Source organism: Eulemur rufifrons, chromosome 6, assembly GCF_041146395.1.
Source record: "Eulemur rufifrons isolate Redbay chromosome 6, OSU_ERuf_1, whole genome shotgun sequence".
Classification (NCBI taxonomy): Eukaryota; Metazoa; Chordata; class Mammalia; order Primates; family Lemuridae; genus Eulemur; species Eulemur rufifrons.
The window spans coordinates 7476031-7495414 of record NC_090988.1 but is presented as its reverse complement, the minus strand read 5'-3'; the positions used below and the strand labels follow the sequence as shown (position 1 = coordinate 7495414).

At 39.6% G+C, this 19384-nt stretch overlaps 1 protein-coding gene across 5 annotated transcripts in view; it reads right to left on the bottom strand.

Moving 5' to 3' along the window:
- LOC138383672 (opioid-binding protein/cell adhesion molecule) overlaps nt 1–19384 on the bottom strand; it is a 1040866-nt gene that overhangs the window by 82872 nt on the left and 938610 nt on the right. For all 5 annotated transcript variants that reach the window (XM_069468678.1, XM_069468674.1, XM_069468676.1 and 2 more), the window contains one exon: nt 17247–17372. In XM_069468678.1, the coding sequence (XP_069324779.1) occupies nt 17247–17372 (126 nt within the window). The remainder of the gene's footprint in view (nt 1–17246; nt 17373–19384) is intronic.

The following is a 19384-nucleotide window of genomic DNA, read 5'->3' as shown; positions in this document are numbered from 1 at the left end:
CATAGTTAGGATTTCCCCCAAAATGATAAAAGCCATATATGACAAACCCACAGCCAACATCATACTGAATGGGAAAAAATTGTAAGCATTCTTGCTAGAATTGGAACCAGACAAGGTTGTCATCTAGCTCTGCTTGTATTCAACAAGTGCTGGAAGTCCTAGGTAGAGCAATCAGACAAGAGAAGGAAATCAAGAGCATTCAAATGGGGCCAGAAGAGGTCAAACTATCACTCTTTCCGGACAATATGATCTTATATCTATATACCCCGAAAATTCTGCCATGAGACTACTGGAATTGATAAACAAATTCAACAAACTATCAGAATACAAACTCAAAGTAAAGAAATCAGTAGCACTCCTATATGCCAACAACAGTCAAACTGAGAACTAAATGAAAGACTCAATACCCTTCACAACAGCAACAAAGAAAATAAAATACCTAGGAATATATTTAATTAAGGAGGTAAAAAGCCTCTACAGGGAGAACTACAAAACACTGAGGAAGGAAATAGCAGAGTACATAAACAGGTGGAAAATCATACCATGCTCATGGGTCGGCAGAATTAACGTTGTTAAAATGTCTATACTGCCCACAGTGATCTACAGATGCAATGCAATCCCTATTAACATACAACATCATTTTCATAGATCTAGAAAAAATAATTTTACTCTTTGTATGGAACCAGAGAAGACCCCATATAGCCAAAGCAATCTTAAGCAAAAAGAACAAATTGGGAGGCATCAGTTTACCTAACATATATATACATATATATATATGATAGCCATCTAATCTTTGACAAAGCAGACAAAACATACACTGGAGAAAAGAATCCTTATTCAATAAATGGTGCTGGGAAAATTGGATAGCCACATGTAGAAGACTGAAACAGGATCCACAAAATCAACCTCTCACAAAAATCAACTCACAGTGGATAACAGACTTAAACCTAAGGCATGAAACTATAAGAATTCTAGAAGAAAATGTTGTAAAAACTCTTATAGACATTGGCCTTGGCAAAGAATTTATGAAGAAGACCCCAAAGGCAATGATAGCAACAACAAAAATAAATAAATGGGACCTGTTCAAATTAAAAATCTTCTGCACAGCCAAGGAAACTATCACAAGAGCAAACAGACAACCTACAGAATGGGAGAAAATATTCGCATGTTACACATCCAATAAAGGGTTGATAACTAGGATCTATATAGAACTCAGAAAAATCAGCAAAAAAAAGTGAGCAAAGGACATGAACAGAAAGTTTTCCAAAGAAGATAGACTAATGGCCAACAAACACATGAAAAAATGCTCAGTATTTCTAATCATCAGGGAAATGCAAATCAAAACCACAATGAGATATCACTTAACTCCAGTAAGAATGGCCTTTATCAAAAAGTCCCAAAACAATAAATGTTGGCGTGGATGCAGAGAGATAGGAACACTCATCCACTGCTGGTGGGTCTGCAAACTAGTACAACCTCTATGGAAAGTAATATGGAGATACCTCAAAGAGCTATAAGTAGAACTACCATTTGATCCCACAATCCCATTACTGGGTATCTACCCAAAGGAGAAAAAGACATTCTATAAAAAAGATATCTGCACTCAGATGTTTATAACAGCGCAATTCACAATTGCAAAGATGCGGAAACAACCTAAGTGCCCATCAATACATAAGTGGATTAATAAAATGTGGCATATGTATACCATGGAGTTCTACTCAGCCACAAAAACAATGGTGATCTAGCACTGCTTGTATTATCCTGGAGAGAGTTGGAGCCCATTCTACTAAGTGAAGTATCCCAAGAATGGAAAAACAAGCACCACCTGTACTCACCATCAAATTGGTATTAACTGATCAGCATGGAAGTGTATATATAATAGTAACATTCATCAGGTGTTGGGCAGGTGGGAGGGGATGGGTATATACACACCAAATGGATGCAGTGCACACAATCTGGAGGATGGACATGCTTGAAGGTCTGATTTGGGTGAGGAAAAGGAAATATATGTAACCTAAACATTTGTACCCCCATAATATACTGAAATAAACATAAATAAATAAATACATAAGAAAATAGGAAGGCAAGTCACAGGCTGAGAGTAATTATTCTTAATACATATACCTGACATATATATCTAGAACATATAAATAGCTATTACAACTCAATAGTTAGAAGATAAACAACTTAGTTAAGAATAATCCATAGATTTCAACCAATACCTCACAAAAGAATATATAGAAATGGCCAAAAAGCACATGAAGAGGTACCCAAACTCATTAATCATCAGAGAAATGCAACTCAAAACCAAATGTATTTTATGCTACACCGGTATTAGAAGACATAACATTTAAAAGTCAAGATACCATATGTTGGCAAGCATGTAGGATAGTTATAATGCTTATATAAATATAAAATGGTACAACCACTTTGGAAAATATTTTGGTAGTTTCTTGTAAATATAAATATAAACTTTCTATATGAATTGCCAATTCCATTCTCAAGTATTTACTTAAGAAAAATGTAAACATATGTGCATGAAAAGGCCTGAACATAAATGCCCATTATAGCTTTATTCATAATAGCCAAAAAGTAGAAACAACCAAATGTCCACCAACCTGTCAAATGAGTAAACAAGTATTGGTATGTTCACATAGTGGAATACTGCTCAGCAATAAGAGAAAAAAGATCTACACACTAGTTGAGGGTGTAGATCAGTTTTGGGAAGAAGAAAAACAAGAAGGGAATGAGGTATGGTAATGTGCTGTACCTTGATCGGGGCAGTGGTTAAACAGATGTATACATTTGTCAAAATTCACCAAAAGCTACATTTATTTAAATTATGACTGCCAGATTTTTTTTTTTTTATATAAAAAGCTCATGTTCTTACCTTGTGTTCACTGTTGAGCAGTTTGTGATTCACTCTCCATATACCTCTTAAACCTCATTTCACATGAGTGCCATGGGGCAAAGCAATGAATATGTAACAAAGCATGGATGCTTTCTTGCTGCTTAGGCTAATGTTATGAAGAATAATGAGTGGAGTTGCAGCATGTAGAAGTTAAAGAGAAGAAGCTAAATTGATTTACGTTGGAAATCTGAGAAAGTTACCGCAGAGAAAGGAGAGTGGATAGAGAAAGTAGAGCTCTGGATGGCCCAGAATTCTCATACTTTATGTTCCAGTAATGCTAAACTGCTTTTATCTTTCCAATTACAACATGCTATTTCTCATTTCCATGTCTTTCCTCTTATCTCCACTGCCTGGAATATTTCCCTTCACCTCTCCTTCCCCCATTTCATTTCTTTTTTTAAGACTCATTCTTAATCAGTTTTTAGAGTCCCAGTAGTCACCTCTTCCAGGAAGCTACCCTTGATGCTCCCATATTTCACAGCTGGAGTTAGGTGGTTCTTTGCTAACCTACAACATTTTGAATATATTTCCAATGCACTTACCTTAATTGTGTTATAATTATAGGTTATTATGTCTGTGTCTCTCACTAAACTTTGACTTCCCTGAGGAAAATCATAATTTCATTTATTCTTCTCACCCCAGTGTCAAGCACAGTACCTGACAGGTAATAGGCACTCACTAGTTCTTTCTTGAATGATTGAAAAAGTATATGAATGAATAATTGAGAGAATGCTGTTTCTATCTGTAATCAATGTAAACTTTCTAGGCCTCCATTTCCTCTTCTGTAAAATGTGTACACTAGTCCCTGTCTGTATTTTATTTATTTTCTCATTATTTATTTATTTTTGTCCGCCTTTTGACAGAAGACCTTTGTGAAGGCCAAATGAGATTAAGTAAAAGTGTGCATTAATAAATTGAAAGGATGGTTTTGGTGATAACGATGATGACAACGAGGATATGCCATTGCATTTATTACATTGACACTTACAGTCAAAGCATGCAGAAGTCCAGACAATCCAGCAGGAATGGAACGGAAAGGCAGGCTGGGAAGGTACCCTCGGTCAGAAATGGCAATGCATGAAATCAAGTGAGATAAGCTTAGAGGATCAGTGGGTCTTAAGAATGAAGACAGGTAAGGAGACAGAGAGCTGCCCAGGTGAGGTGATTTGAGGCAGCAGTGCTAGGAGACAGGGACATGCGGGCAAGCCCTGTGCTGCAGCACACTGTCATCTCTCTGCCCTTTCTGTGGATTCCTGCCATGCACTGGAGGGCCCGGGTTCTGGGCAGTACAATCCCAGCTAGAGGCAGAGTCTGAAAAGCTGTTTCACCCCTTAGGCAGAACCAGAGGTGTAGGAATGTCAGAAGATTCTTAAACTAGGACTCAAAGTGTTAAGGCCAAACTGCCTTTGTTCCAAAGCTTTCCTGCGCTGGGGATAGGAAATCCTACAGAAAAGACAGCAAGTTTTGTAGGAAGTTTGGAGCTGGGTCAGGAGTAAATAGAATAAGAGAAGGGTGCTGGGTAGGGGAGAGAATGAGTGGGTAGGGTACAGTGTGACCCAGAACGATGAAGCTCCAAACATCTTGCCATCTGATGTCCCAGAGCGCCCCACAGCCCCATGGTGCTCTCCAGAAAAGGCTTATTTCTTCATTCGCAGCGCTGGCAACACCCTGAGTGCCCATGAGGGAGACAAACCCTTTCACTGCTGCTGTAATTACTGCATCCGACTCCAACTGTGCAGGGACAACTAAACACAGGCTTGGTGGAGCAGGAGGAGGCCCTGGAGAGGCCGAGATGAGAGCATGCACCGACTTGCAATGGTGTGAAGCGCCCAGGTGAGCTGAGCAGACCTTGTGGGGAAGAGGAGGCGCTTTGGTGACTCGGGGGATGGGCAGCTCTGGTTCTATCAGGTACTTCACTAAACAGTTTTCTTAGGAAGCAAAAGGATCCAGAGCATCATTAAAACCAAACTATTTCTGGCACCCCAGGAGGGTTGCTCTCACCATTAAGTGATTCTGGAGTGAGGAAACTGTTGATAGCACACACACACACACACACACACACACACACACAAAACAATAAAGTTTAGGGGGTGGGGAAGAAAAGAAAAAACACAAGGCAGAAAGGACCTCACTGATTGCCTCCTTCAACTAATGGGCTTCACACTCTCAGGCTATAACAGGGAAATGGGGGCAGGGTGGGCTATGTCTTAGGTATTCTGTGGGAGATCAAATTCTCTCACCTCACTCAACTCCAGCTTTTGTTATTGTGTGATTCACTCACAGCCCCCAGCTGTGAAGCCCAGATTCAAAGTGACAATCAACTTTTTGCTTAATGAGATCAGTTCCTCTTGATCCTACTCCCCTCCAATGGAGTTTCCCTCTCCGAGGCTGGAACCCTTATTAAGACTGGAGAGCCCACTCCAATTAAAATCTTCTGAGAACCGTCTGTTTTCCTCTCCTTTTCCTCCTCCCTCTGAATCCCATCCAAAGTGAGGAAGCTAATTGAGCGTGGTCACTACCTTTCCACTGGGCAGGGAAGAACTTCCTCTGAGCACCACCATTTCTAGAGTCATTCCTCAACCTTGGGCATGTGGGAGCTAGGACCCAGCATAGCTGGAGCCGCTGATAGCAGGTGCTCTTTGGAAGAAGCCAGGAAGAAAAGAGTCTGCAGAGACAGGAAGTTCAAAATTCTGGTGTCACACAGAGAAATGCATGGTGTAAGATGCTAAGATCATTTGCCCAATTTGTCAAAATTGAACTGTATGTGTTAAAGCAAGGCAACCCAACTCTTGTTATGCACATCCTTGGTAATGATAAAGAGTTTTCCAGCACAAGTCATAGGTGTCCCATAAGGCCTTGATTGGACAGAAATTGAAGAACATCTTCTAGATCACAGATCACTGTCATCTAGACTAGTGGGAGCCTCACTATTGGGTGAAATGTGATATAAATAAAACCTTAGCAGTAAGCCCACCTGGTATCCAGCATACAATTTTTAGGAAATGATGGACTAATAGTGATGGTGAGGAAAATGGAAAAAGAACGCTTTAGAGATAAGACTGCAAGTTCCCGTGGCCTAGTAATACAGATAAAACCTTAAGTGCTTTCCTCAACGAGCCTTTACTCTATATGTCAGAATTTCCCTTTATGTTACAGACAGTGCTTCTTGGATCTGGGAAATGGTCTAGGCACATCCCCACTGTCTTCCCTGTCCTTTTTCTGTGGCATGCTATAAGATAGATACGAGATGGATACATATGCATACATTCATTCAACAGGCATTGTACTTGGTGCTAGAGAACATCACAAATGTGTAAGCTGCATGTATCATACCTGCTTTCAAATAGCCTAAGGGTGGAGAAAGAAGACGGATCACTTCTGGCCACACTATTCCAAGGAAATGTTAGTGAATTGATTGATTAAGACAAATTAATTATTTGCTCTTCATAAGATTTGTCCAAAGTAGTGAGAGTTCGATGAGGACAGACAGGGGGTGGGTTTAAGTCAATCAATGTTGTATCTTCAATGCCTTATTCACAGTAGGCGTGATCACATCCTGTGATCTCTCCAATGAACATTGCACACTTGGGGCTACTGAGTTGGTGATGATTCCCTGGTGTTAATTACTCCATAACTCAGAGCCAGAGTTGATGTGTCTGTCTCAGCCTGATTCCAGCTGATTTAGATGTGGATCCCCCTCAGCAATCCATACCCAGAGCTTCTAAATCAAGCCACGAGGTCTTGAAAAGTTAATCAATGACCCCAGGGAGCCCTCTCCTGTCTCTTTACATAGGAAAGAGGTCTTTTCCAAGCTGATTTGGCCCCAGTCACCCTTGATGCAATGCATGCTTACAGGTCCCTCCCCTTCCTACCCCAGTCTAAGTTTGGAGCAGGGATTATGTTCTACTTGGCAAAGTTACATACTGCCCTGTACATGGCAGAGTTACTTGGCTGTAAGTGATGGAAACCTCATCTAAAATAGCTTAAGCAAGAAAAGATGGTTTATAGGAATTTTACTCTAGGGATATAGGGGTTTTTACAAAGAAATATAAATGGCTGTGAAAAGAGAACACCAAAGAGGTTCACAGAGCCTCAAAGGGGTACACAGAGCTGGCCCCAAAGGTCTTTGTCTTTTAAATCTGCTATCAAGGGGGTGCTCCTCCAGGAGGAAAGGAGGAAGCAGATCTTTCTGAGGTTCCTTCAAAATCTGGCCGGATGAAGGAGCTCAGTGTCTCAATTAAAGTGCATTATCTCCGGAGGTGGCCGTGCATGTTAGTGTGGAACCAGGCTGCTTATTATTTTCTATTGAAGCCCACAATTTTTGTTCAGTAGCAAGAGTCACTGTGGACCCACTGCTGAGGCCAATTAGATCTACAGTACTTGCAAAGCTGGTCTCAATTTTATCAGTGTCCGACTGATTTCAATAGCATAATTTGATACAGAAATTGCATAGAGAAGGCTTTACAACAGTCAGCAGGCAGAGTTGGGTGACTTTCCAATCCCAATTTTACTTTTGAGTTAGTTGGGCTTTTCACTTGCTATGATACATGTTAATATCCGTTCTTATAATCTAAAAAGTATTTGGAATAGATACTATCAAATTCCTTTCTCCTTTCCTTCATAAGGGAAGCATATTATTACAAATTCATTTCTGGTTTATAGGTGGGGAAATAGAGAGAGAGATTTAGTCAATTGCCAGATTTTCATAGAGAATGAGTAGATCAGAAAAGAGATGTTCCTAGTTAAATCCAGACACAACGAACATCTCATTTCCAAGCTCTTTTCCTTGAAACTTTCTTTGTATTTTCTAGTGCTCTCAGAATAAAAATCAAACTCCTTAAAGGGCTCTGTGTGATGTGGTCTCTGACTACCCCATCTCAGACCACTGTTCCTCCTGCTTTTTAAGCATTCAAGACAAAGCTCTTTTGTTGTTTGGAGAGCCAGCTCCCTCTCCCCTGAGCACACTTGGATGAGTTGCTCCCTGCCTGGAAGGTGTCACCCAGCCCAGTCCCTCTCCTCCTTGGCTGCTATTCCTCTTCAGAGGTCAGCCCAAATGCCACTGGCTCCAGGAAAACTTACTCTAGACTGGCTCATACCTCTCTGTTGCCCATCGTTGCAGGAGTTACCATCCTTTGAGATGACATGTTCTTGATTAACTAATTAACGACTACCTCCTCCACTAGACCATAAGCTCCATAAAGGCGGGAACCATGTCTTTTCTTACACAGCATTGTCACTAAAGGGAAAGCCAACATTCTTAAAGCACCAGATGAATGAAAGAATGAATGGGTGCATAAGAGATAAAGGTAGAGAAGGCTTTACAATAGACAGCAGGCTGCATTTTCAATTCCAATTTTAAATTTGAGTTAGTTGGGTTTTACACTTGGTATAATACATGTTAATATTTATTCTTATATTTATTCTCTAAAAAGCTCAGTAAAGAAGCTGAGCATCATCTCAACACAAGCTTAATTTTCAGCTGCCCCATTTCCGACATGCCCAGTTTCTCAACTCAGTGGGAGGAATATTAAATATGAGCAGTAAGTATGGTGACAAATCAAGAACCACAGCTCAAGACATCTTGATTGTTTGCTCTAAGAGGCATCACTTCACCTGGGACTGTAGAAAGGGAACCCTAAGGAATTACTATTTATCTCTAGTGAGAGTCTTCCCTTTGCAGAGGGAGAGAGGGGGTCATTACCAATGCATTATGAGCCTATACTTCTAAGTTTTCTGGGGTGAGCTTCCTGTTCTGGAGCCTGACAGGGCCACAGTTGGACAGTGATGCTGGCTGATGGCAACCCTCTGCCAGGAGAGCTTGCTCTGCCCTCCCCTGACTTGCACAAAAGAACTCCAGGCTCCCAAGGAAGAGATTATCAGGAATTTATGACTCAATCAACCCACCCAAAAGGAGCATAAATGGGATTAGTTTTAATATTGTTAAGTTGCAAAAATACAGGCATATGTGCATGCCAAAGCAAAATGTACGCAAGCAAAGGGGGAAAACATATGGGTACCCATATGGTGAAAAGCGCATTGCTAGACCTTCACACACTTCTCATTTACAACAAGAACCAAAGTTAGTGAACATAAATTTGCTTTGCAAAAATGTGAGAGGAACAGCTTGTTTGCCCATAACTGTTCCACTGAGCAAGATATGTATAACCTTGATTTCTCATCTCAGACACCTCTTTCTCACACTCTAGGGATTAATTAGGCTCTAAACATGACTTTAGATTAGAAACAAGGCTCCTGGCTGCCTGGAAGAGAGACAAAGAAACAGTAGCAAGACTGGATGATGCAGCAGGTCAACTAATAGGCAATTCCTATTAGTGGCTGGAACTTTTACCTGGGATGACTTAGAAGAGAAATGAGGTTGGTAGGTCTCAGCAGGTTTATTTTAATTGAAGCAGAGGAACAACAGGGACCTACAGCAGACAATGGCATAATGTGGTTTTGATTTGGAGGCTGTGCTTTTGTTAGAACATTACTGGATGGAAGCTAGAAAGTGCCTAGACATAGAAAGGTAGCTGTGGAGTTAGGAAAAGAAATGCAAGCGTATGGGTGATACTCAAAGCTAGTGAGCACCCTTGGGTGCCCCAGATAATAAGTAGAATTTGATAAAATATATCATTTTACATTGTACCTGTTCCAACCTCAAGCCATGGGAGCCATCTTTGTATAGTATAAAGAGGTCCAGACTTGGAAATGAGGAACTAGGTTCCTTTCATAAATCCGCCACTTTAGTTAGCCATGACTCATTTGTCATTACTTAACCTTCCCATCTGTTTCCTTGCCTGTGAAATAGGCACATTCTTCTTTCTCTGACCTATTTTAGGGAGCTTCTATAAACTCGCTGAGATGATTCATGTGAAAATATTTTATAAATGACAAATTCCTATATAAGCATGTATAGGAATAGGTTATCAGTGGAATACTAGAGGTTCATTTTCCTTTTCATTCCTATTTTTTAAATTGTTTTACTTTGAAATAATTATTGATTCACTAGAAGTTGCAAAAATGGTAGATACAGGTGTACTGTACTCATTACCCAGCCCTCCCCATGGTGGTATCTTATATAACTATAAAGATATATATATATATTCATATATCTAGTATTATATACAAAATAATGTGTAACTACACTATGGAGTTTACTTGGATTTCCCCAGTGTTTGCACGTACTTATTTCTCATGCCTTTGTGTATAGTTCTATGACATTGCATCACACACATAGATTCACGTAACTCTGCAATAATTGGAATGCAGTACTGCTCCATCCCCACAAGGCAACTCCCTCCTGCTGGCCTTTTCTTCTCCTGCTTTCACCCCTGGTAACCACTGGTCTGTTGTGCATCTTCACCATTTTGCCAACACAAGACTGTTATAAAAATGGAATTATATGGTATGCAACTTTTTGAGGTTCACTCTTTTTATTCATCACAATGTCCTTCCCATCCAAGTTGTTGAATGTGTCAATAGTTCATTCCTTTTTAATTGTTGTGTTGTATTCCATGGTTTGGATGGACCACAGTTTAACCATTCACCCAGTGAAAGACATCTGGGTTGTATCCAAGCTTGACTGTCACAAATAAAACTGCTGTATATCAGTCCCAATTTATAGGCAGACCAAAGAAACACTGAATCACTAAATCAATGACCCACGACGGTCGAGGAATGACAGACAAAGACTGAGATAGTATAATAGTAAGTATTACCACTCTTCTCCTGAGGCTGCTGTTGCATTCAGTGAGTTCAAGCACATAAAATGTACAGAAAAGGGCTTGGCACACAGGAAGCACCCATAATACTGTCATAACCAGTTCCCAGGCTAACTGCACTTGAATAAAAATGTAGCGCAACTGTAATTTATAAAGAACTGTTGAACATCTGTGTTCAGCACTATTACATGCTTTCCATTTATTTTCTCTTTTGATCCCTAAAATATTCCAATAAGCAAAATGGGCATAAATAGTCCCATTTTGCAGTCCAGGGAATTGAGGAGCAAAAAGATGAAGTGATGTTTCTAAAGTCACTCAGCTTCTTCACAGCTCAGGCCAGATCTCAAGTTCAGGTCTCTAAGCCTCTGAAGTCCATGTTCTGCCGATGAGCTGATGCTACCATCCAAAAGAGATTGGCACCTCCACACAAGTGCAGGTTAATTCATGATTATGTGGAGTGTTAAGGACTTGGCAATTTCTTATAAGACTTTCTACTACAGAATTTTTAGTGTGAAAACTAAAGGCTGTAGTAGATATCAGTACATTTCCTAACCTCAAAATCTACCAGACTGAATAGAAGATAGAACTGCCCAGAAAGGTCAGAACCACGGATGACGATCTTGGTAGTATTAGCTCTTCACTCACACAGAGCTCACTCATCTAGCAACCTCATCTATCTAAGACAAAGCCAAACATTATTTCCCCCAGACAGCTGTCATTAGTGCCATTCATCATATTCATGAACGCTGATGCCCTTTCCTGTGAGAAAGTCCCCTCTCATCACCAGTTCTTATTTAGGACTAATCAACTTGGTTATACGGATCCTTGCTCAGCAAGTAAATTAGAAGCAGATCATTAGAAGAAACATGGCTGTGTAAAGGCAAGTGTACTGACTTTGGGAAGAATTGACAGTTAATAGTCTGATTGGAAGGAAGAAAGGAAAAATAGAGGAACTATAAAAAAAAAAACAAGACACAAGAGTTTAAACAGTATCTACAGTATTTAAGCACCATATTCCTAGTTAGCCCCGTCCTGAATGCTAAGATACAAACAATTGATATGTGTAACGTTGATGTTACATTATAAAGGTGAAGCTAAATGGCATTCACTAGACTCAAGGAACAGAGAACATAATATTTAATACATTTTTAAATGCTTCCATTACGAATGCCTCAAGTCAATGCATAAAGGAGTCAGCTTTGGTTACCTGGAAAATTTACTTCTGTGAAATAACTCATTCACTTGTTCCCTGAGGTATTATCATATATGAGTAGATCGCACAGGCAACTCACTTGCAGGTGAATGGCTGTCATCTTAAAATCTCAGTGGAAGGGAGACAGAAAATAAGACTTTATTATTTTCCCCAAAACATCTGGCCTTTCCAAATATATCATTGGAAATGGGGCCAGATGTGTCAGGCGGTACAGCAGATTACCATGGCATCGTAAGAGGGAAAGACAGCTCTCCTCAGAACACAACAGCCTGTGGGGTCTCCTTCTGCCCCTCCCACTCTGCAACGATGTTTTCACATTACTGCTGTGCCTAGAAGAGCCTGGCAGTTCATGCTGGCCCAGCCATCCTTTCCTTGTCCTTCAGGAATGGGAAAGACAATGACTCGTAAAACCCAGTTGATTCACAATGTGTCCCAAACACACTGGCCACTTGCCAGTCCACTTTGTATGAGTACTTTGGGCCCCAACCCTTTCCTTCGGAAAATTCTTTGAGGAAGCAGCCTGTGATTCCATCATCACCCTACTTCCTGAGCCGTAGGTCACTTGGTACAGATTTCTATGTGTGTGGATGCCCTTAAACGAGCGCCATATTCTCTAGCAAATTCCTATAAATATATATTCTAAATAAGCCATTAATTGCTATTGAAAAAAATTAAGTGTAGCTTTTTTTTTTTTTTTATCAAACGATAAAGGCACAGTCAAATGCTCAGGAGTTTGCATGTCAACTGCAAAACCTCAAATGTACATTTACAAAGCACTTTTCTTTGAGATGTGCACAACACTTAGTTATGATCCTGTGAAATCTCCAGCTCTCCTCAGAAGTGAGGCAGATGTCCTCTGGGAATGCTTCATGTCTGGGAATCCTGGCACACTTGTCATATCGCAAAGGAAACCAGGGATCAGGAGGTCTCTAGTCCAGAGATCAGAAATGGTGAAAGGTCTTTAGATTCTCATTTGGAGTTTTGATGATTCTTCAAAAATTTCACCCTACTTTTGTAAGAAAGATTTGTTTTGGGTTTATTTGTTTTAATGAGAAAATGAACCTGAAAAGCAAAGTTGCTTCAAAGGGGATCCCAGAAAAGTGTTAATGATGGGAGTATTTATACCACAGGCATTGACAAACACTACCAGGGCTCCTTTTCCTTGCCTCCTCCTACCCTCAACCAAGTTGAAACATTTCCCAGTGCACCCCTCCTTGAAACCCTTCATTTTCTAACCATATATCATTTCAGGTAGAGATCATATTTCTGTATTTTGGGCTATGTTTTTTTCCCTTCATTATGTCTATCTACTTTTTATTTTTTTAAGAGATTCCTTATATTTTTTGACCCATCAAAGCTTACCATTATTATCCTCTGAAGTATTTATTTATTCATTTATTTTTACTTCTTTCCTATAATTTCTGGGGATTGACGGCATGTACTCAGACTGTCATTTTAAGTCATAAGTGTGACTACTATTCTTAATCTTTAGTAATCTGCTCATTAAAATATTTTTCCTTTGCTAGGCATGGTGGCTCATGATTATAATCCCAGAAGTTTTGGAGGCCAAGGCAGGAGGATGGCTTGAGACCAGGGATTTGAGACCAGCCTGAGCAACATAGTGAGACCCCATCTCTACAAAAATATAGAAAAATCAGCCAGGTTTGGTGATGCCCACCTGTAGTCCCAGGTACTCCAGAGGTCAAGGCAAGAGGATCACTTGAGCCCAGGAGTTTGAGGTTGCAGAGCAAGACCCTGTCTCACTATATATAAATATTTTTTTTCTAAATTAAAGGTTATTTATTCATTCCTGTTATATAGATCCCCAAGTATAAGCCATATATTTCAAATATTGCATTAGCATTTTGTGAACACAGCTGTCTAGTGAGCTTAATCCTTCAATATAATCCTACTGGAATTTCAATGAAAATGTCATTGCAACCTTTATTTCTTATTCTTCCATGCTAAAATTTTTCTAAAAATTCTGTTTGATGTTCAAGTTTTATTGTGTGCTCTTCTAAACCTTTAAAACAACTCCCTAACTGCAAGTGAGAAGGAGCATTTTTCTAAAAATAAATATTGGTAGCCATCCTGTAGATGCAAATTTTAAACTCACAAACACTCCAGGTTCCAAAGCTTTTCAAACTTGGAAACAATTTTTCAAGTTTAAATGTTTAAATGTCATTGAGAGAGGGAAGGGGAAAGACAATGGCAGAAATGAAAGACAGCAAAGTTAAGGCCAAGGCTACGAGAAAACAAAGGTAACTTCAAAGTAGAGCACAGCCTGTGAGATTTAAAGAGGAGATGAATCATTTAAATTTAGGATTTTCCAGTGAGGCTGAATTGCAACTATTACATTCTATAAAAGGTTGGGAATATGAATGAGCCTCCTTTATTTTAAAATGAAAATCTTACCATGTACCATTATAAAGAATTGCTTGAAAACATTTATATAAAGTCAAAATGCCTTTTAAAAGGTTTCTAAGCTTAGAGAACTATGCATTTAGGATCAAAAAACTACATTCAGGGATTTCAAGCATATATAAAGACATCTGACTTTACCAAATACATGGAAATTGATCTGATGGTCAGAAATTTTTTTGTATATAATGTAGATCCCAAATCCTCCCTGACTTTAGGCAAAATTACCGTGAAGCCCATGTCTTTGGGCGCATACACTATTGCTGTGTTTATATTAAAGTTGACCTTTGTGATGTCCCTTGTGTATATTTTAATATTCTTGTTAATATTACTTTATGATCTGACATTTTAAATTTCAATATCTGAGATCTTTTTCCAAAGAATGCTAGGCAGATTTATTAGCATTATCTTTCCCTATAAAAAAGCAGGGGCATAGATATATGTTCTCTGTCTGCAAGGAGGAAAACAGCAAAAACTTAAATGATACTTCTAGTAACAAATCCAGTCTCTCATTTGATAAGTGCTATAACACAATTTATGTTCAAAATTAGAGAAAAAAATCAAGTCATTATTTCCTACATCTCTCTATATGTCAAATGTTATTGAGATTTCATTTACCTGCAATAAAATGCACTTATTAATAGTATGTAATTTTATTAGATTTGACTCATTTCAACACCAATGTATCTTCCAGTCCACTCAAGATATAGAACTTTTCCATCATCTCCCAAAATTTCTTGTGCCCCTTGGCAGTCAGTTCTCCCCAAATCACTACCCTCGACAACCACACATTTGATTTCCATCATTCTAGATTAGTTTTACCTATTATAGAATTTCATGTAAAATAATTCATAAGATGTATTTATATATACATAATATATATAGATATTTAGCTTCTTTTCCTCAACATGATGTTTTTAAGATTGATACATTTTATTACGTGCATCATTGGCTTGTTTATTTATAATTGCTGAGTAGCAGCCTATTGTTAGAATATACCACAATTCATTTGCCTGCTGATGGTTATTTGATTATTTATAGTATGAGACTATCATGAATGAAGTCGCTAAGAACATTTGTGTACAACCTATATTTGCGAACATATGTTTTCATTTATCTTGAGCAAACACCTAGGAGTGGAACTGATGGTCACATGCTAAGTGTATATTTAACTTCATAGCAAAATACCAACTTGTTTCCCATAGTGCTTCTAACATTTTATGGTTGCAGAGTGCATGTATGAGGCTTCAGCTGATTTATGGCCTCACCGACACTTGATATTATCAGTCTTTTTAGTCTTTCCAGTGATTGTGCAGTGATATCTCATTGTGGTTTAATTTTAATTTCTGTGATAAATATGTTGAACATCTGTTTGTGTGCTTATTTTCTGTTCATTAGGTCTATCTTCTTTGGGGATTCTTTATTCAAATGTTTTTTGCTCATGTTGAGGGACGCTGTTAGAATTGTGTTGTAAGGATTTTTCACATTGACCAGATTTGTCAGATACGTGCACAGGAAATGATTTCTCCAAGTCTGCAGTTTGACTTTCCAGTTATTCTTAATGATGTGTTTAATTTTAACTTTTATGAAGCCTGTTAGGAGTTGCGCAGTATCCTCACAAAAATGATACCTTGAATTCCTAATCCCCAAGTACCTTAGAATGTGACATTATTTAAACATAGCGTCTTTCTAGAGGTAATCAAGTTAAAACAAGGTCATTAGTATGGGCTCTAATGCAATATGGCATATTTCCTTATAAAAGGGGAAATTAGGACACAAATCTAAACATAGGGAAAAGGCCAGGTGAAGATGAAGGCAGAGAACAGGGTGATGTATCTACAAGTCAAGAAATGCCAACCAGTGATCACCAAAAAACCACCAAAGCTAGTGGAAAGGCATGGAACAGATTCTCTTTCAAGCTCTCAAAAGGAACCAGCCCTGCTAATGCCTTGATCTTCGGCTTCTAGGCTCCAGAAAAATAAATTTCTGTCATTAAATCACACAGTTTTTGACACTTTGGTACTAACACCAAAACTAATGTATCATTTTTTTTTTTTTTTTTTTTTTCTGTATGGTTAGGGCTTTTTTGTCCTAGCAAAACTTTGTCTTTCTCAAGATTACTAAAATGTACACTTATGCTTTCTTCTAAATCAATCTTATTGTTATATCACACATAGACATACTCCACACATTTTCCTAATTGCTGGGTTTCACGTTTGGATTTTCTAATACCTAAGTAAGTACTGATTTCTTATATAATTTTTAGAATTATTCATAGTTTCTAGTAACAGTGTAAATATATCAAGTGGCTCTGTGCCCATATCTTCGCTTTCAACTTGGAGCAAGTTTTTTCCAGAGGGGATAAGGCTCATTGTCCCTTTGGTTTCCATCTTATTAAGTGGAGACACCATAACTGATGTTTTCATCTCAATTATGGAATGCCCACCACAGATATGCCCAAACGCACTTAACCATTCCTATTGTCCTTCTCCCACTGAAGGTGAACTATTAATATCTACATACAAGTCAAACAGATGTGGCTTTGGATACATGTCTTTAAAGTACTGAAGCAAGGAGATCCTCTTTCACCCGGATACACAACAGCACCAAAGTTCTCAATGACTATTCTAGCATCCTCGCACCCTACTTCAAGAGAGGGCAAACCACAAACTGACCCACCCATCTCCCTCTAGAAAAAATAATATCTTCATTAGATGTTAATCTTATGTACCTTTTATCTTAATAGTTTGGAAAACAAAAGCCTTCTAAGACCATAAAAAGAACCGAGAAAACAATTCAGTAGATTTCCTCCATGGATCCTTCTTTTGGAGTCACTCAGCGACAGATGCATACTGCCTGTTAGATTTTACATTATGGTGCTACAAATACAGGGATGTCTTCTGGTTCCTGAAGTTCTGTTGTGCGTGAGAGCCAAGCCAACACACTGACTCTGAACACTCCCTCCAGGTCAATACCTTACCCTTGACTGACAGGTGTCTCCACGTCACAGTTGGCTCTGGTCTGCCAATAGCAAGACACAGCAGGGTCACACTGCTTCCCTCATTCACAGTGATGTCTGAGGAGATATTCATGATCTGGGGAGGAACTGTAAGGAAACAGAGAGAAGAAATACCTGAGAATGATTCTTGGCACTTAAAGAAGGTGTTAGCCAATGAATATTTGTATAGTACATTTTTATTGTAAACCTTGTTATCAAGAATAAACCGCAAGTGGCTGGATTTGCTAAGGCTATGGCATAGACAAGTGTACAGTGCGCTCATGGTAGAAGGAGCTCTGCCCAGGCTCCACTGTTGCAGGAGGCAGCTGTGTGTGTCAGGTGGGGTGGCGGGGCAGGGGGCAGAGGAACCGAAGAGGGGAAATTGTTGATTTAAAGGCAAATTCAAAGGGACAATAGTCAAAGTCTTTCAAGAGTTCTTGTCTATTCCCACACTTATTGTTTTTAGTGGAATTGCTGGCTTAAGTGGGTAACCATGAGTGGTCCCCAATCTCAGGCCTTTTCTAATATCTCAAGCAAAAAGTCAACCACACGGAGTTAGTTACCAATTCCTGAGCATTCCAGAGTCTTGTAAATTCTTTGACCTTGAACAGGTGGTTTTTATCCCGGAATTCTTTTCTTTCTCATTTCTTAATTTGAAAATCTATATTCATTTCTATAAAAACATCTTTCAAGTCTCACTGAAATTTTCTCTGGCTCCCCTGATCAGAGTTAGTTGCCTTCTCCCTGGATCCAAACAGCGATGCGTTGGTGTCTCTGCTACTGTTGTCACCATAAGATTGTGCTATAAAATGTGTTTTCTAATGGCATCATATCCCAGTGGCTAGAGCAGGGCTGTGGCTCCAATAGACGGAGGTTTGGACCTCAGCTCAACTCCTCACCTGCTGTATGACCTCGGGTAAACTGCCTTCGCCCCTTTGAGCTTTGGTTTCCTCACTTGTGAGATGTGAACGAGCGTAGTAGCGAAGTTCATTGTGAGATTTAAAGGAAATAATGGCTTAGCAGAGTGCCTGATATAACATAAGCTCCTAATACAGTCAGATGATAAGATGCCAATGACGATGATAATGAATGATGATTAAGGATAATGACAACTGAAACATCATCATTCATAAACAACAGTTTTCTCTGTTCGTGTTTGTTTATTTATTTTTCAGAGACAGGGTCTTCCTCTGTTGCCCAGGCTGGAGTGCAGTAGTGTGATCATAGCTAACTGTAACTTTGAACTCCTAGGCTCTAGTGATCCTCCTACCTTGGTTTCCCCAATAGCTTGGACTATAGGCCTGTGCCATCATGCCCAACTAATTGTATTTTTAAAAATTTTGTGTAGACACAGGGTCTTGCTATGTTGCCCAGGCTGGTCTTCAACTCTTGGCTTCAAGTAATCCTCCCACCTCAGTCTCCCAAAGTGCTTGGGATTGCAGGCGTGAGCCACTGTGCCCGGCCTCAAGTTTCTTTAGCACTGAAAAACCTAACGTGATCCCTGGTCTTATTGTCTACCTGGGCTCACCTGTAGGCCTTGAGTCTCAATTCAACTCGGACCTCAGGATTGGAAAATACCTAGATTCCTTCTCAACTCTTACTTCTCATTGCCAGTGTCCTGGCTGAGTTTCTCACCAATTTCACATGGATGACTGCACCAGCCTCCTACCTGGAACCTTCTAGCTGGTCTTTTTCCATTTTGGGGTCCTTTCAATCTATCCCCTACCTGTGGCCAGACTAAACTTTTCGGGCAACCATCTAATCAAACTGCTCCCCTACTTACTCCTTTAGCTCACCGCAGCCTACCAGGGTTAACACAAACTCGTCTGCATGATCTAAGCCCTCTGTGGTCCACCCCCAAACCCACCGACCAGCCTCATCTCCAGGCCCCATCCCCGCTGACCCAGCACATGGCAGACACCAGACCCCTGCCATCCCTGGAACACGGTGAAGGCGTAAGTACTTCTGTTGTTTTGCTTTTCCACATCTTTCCTTGATTTCCTACATGGAAAGGTATGACTCATCTTTCAAGGAGCGCTCAAAGGGGCGTCATCTCTCCTCCGCAGTTTTCCCTAACCTCTCCCGAAATCCTGAAAGCAGATTTGACCATCACTTCTGCT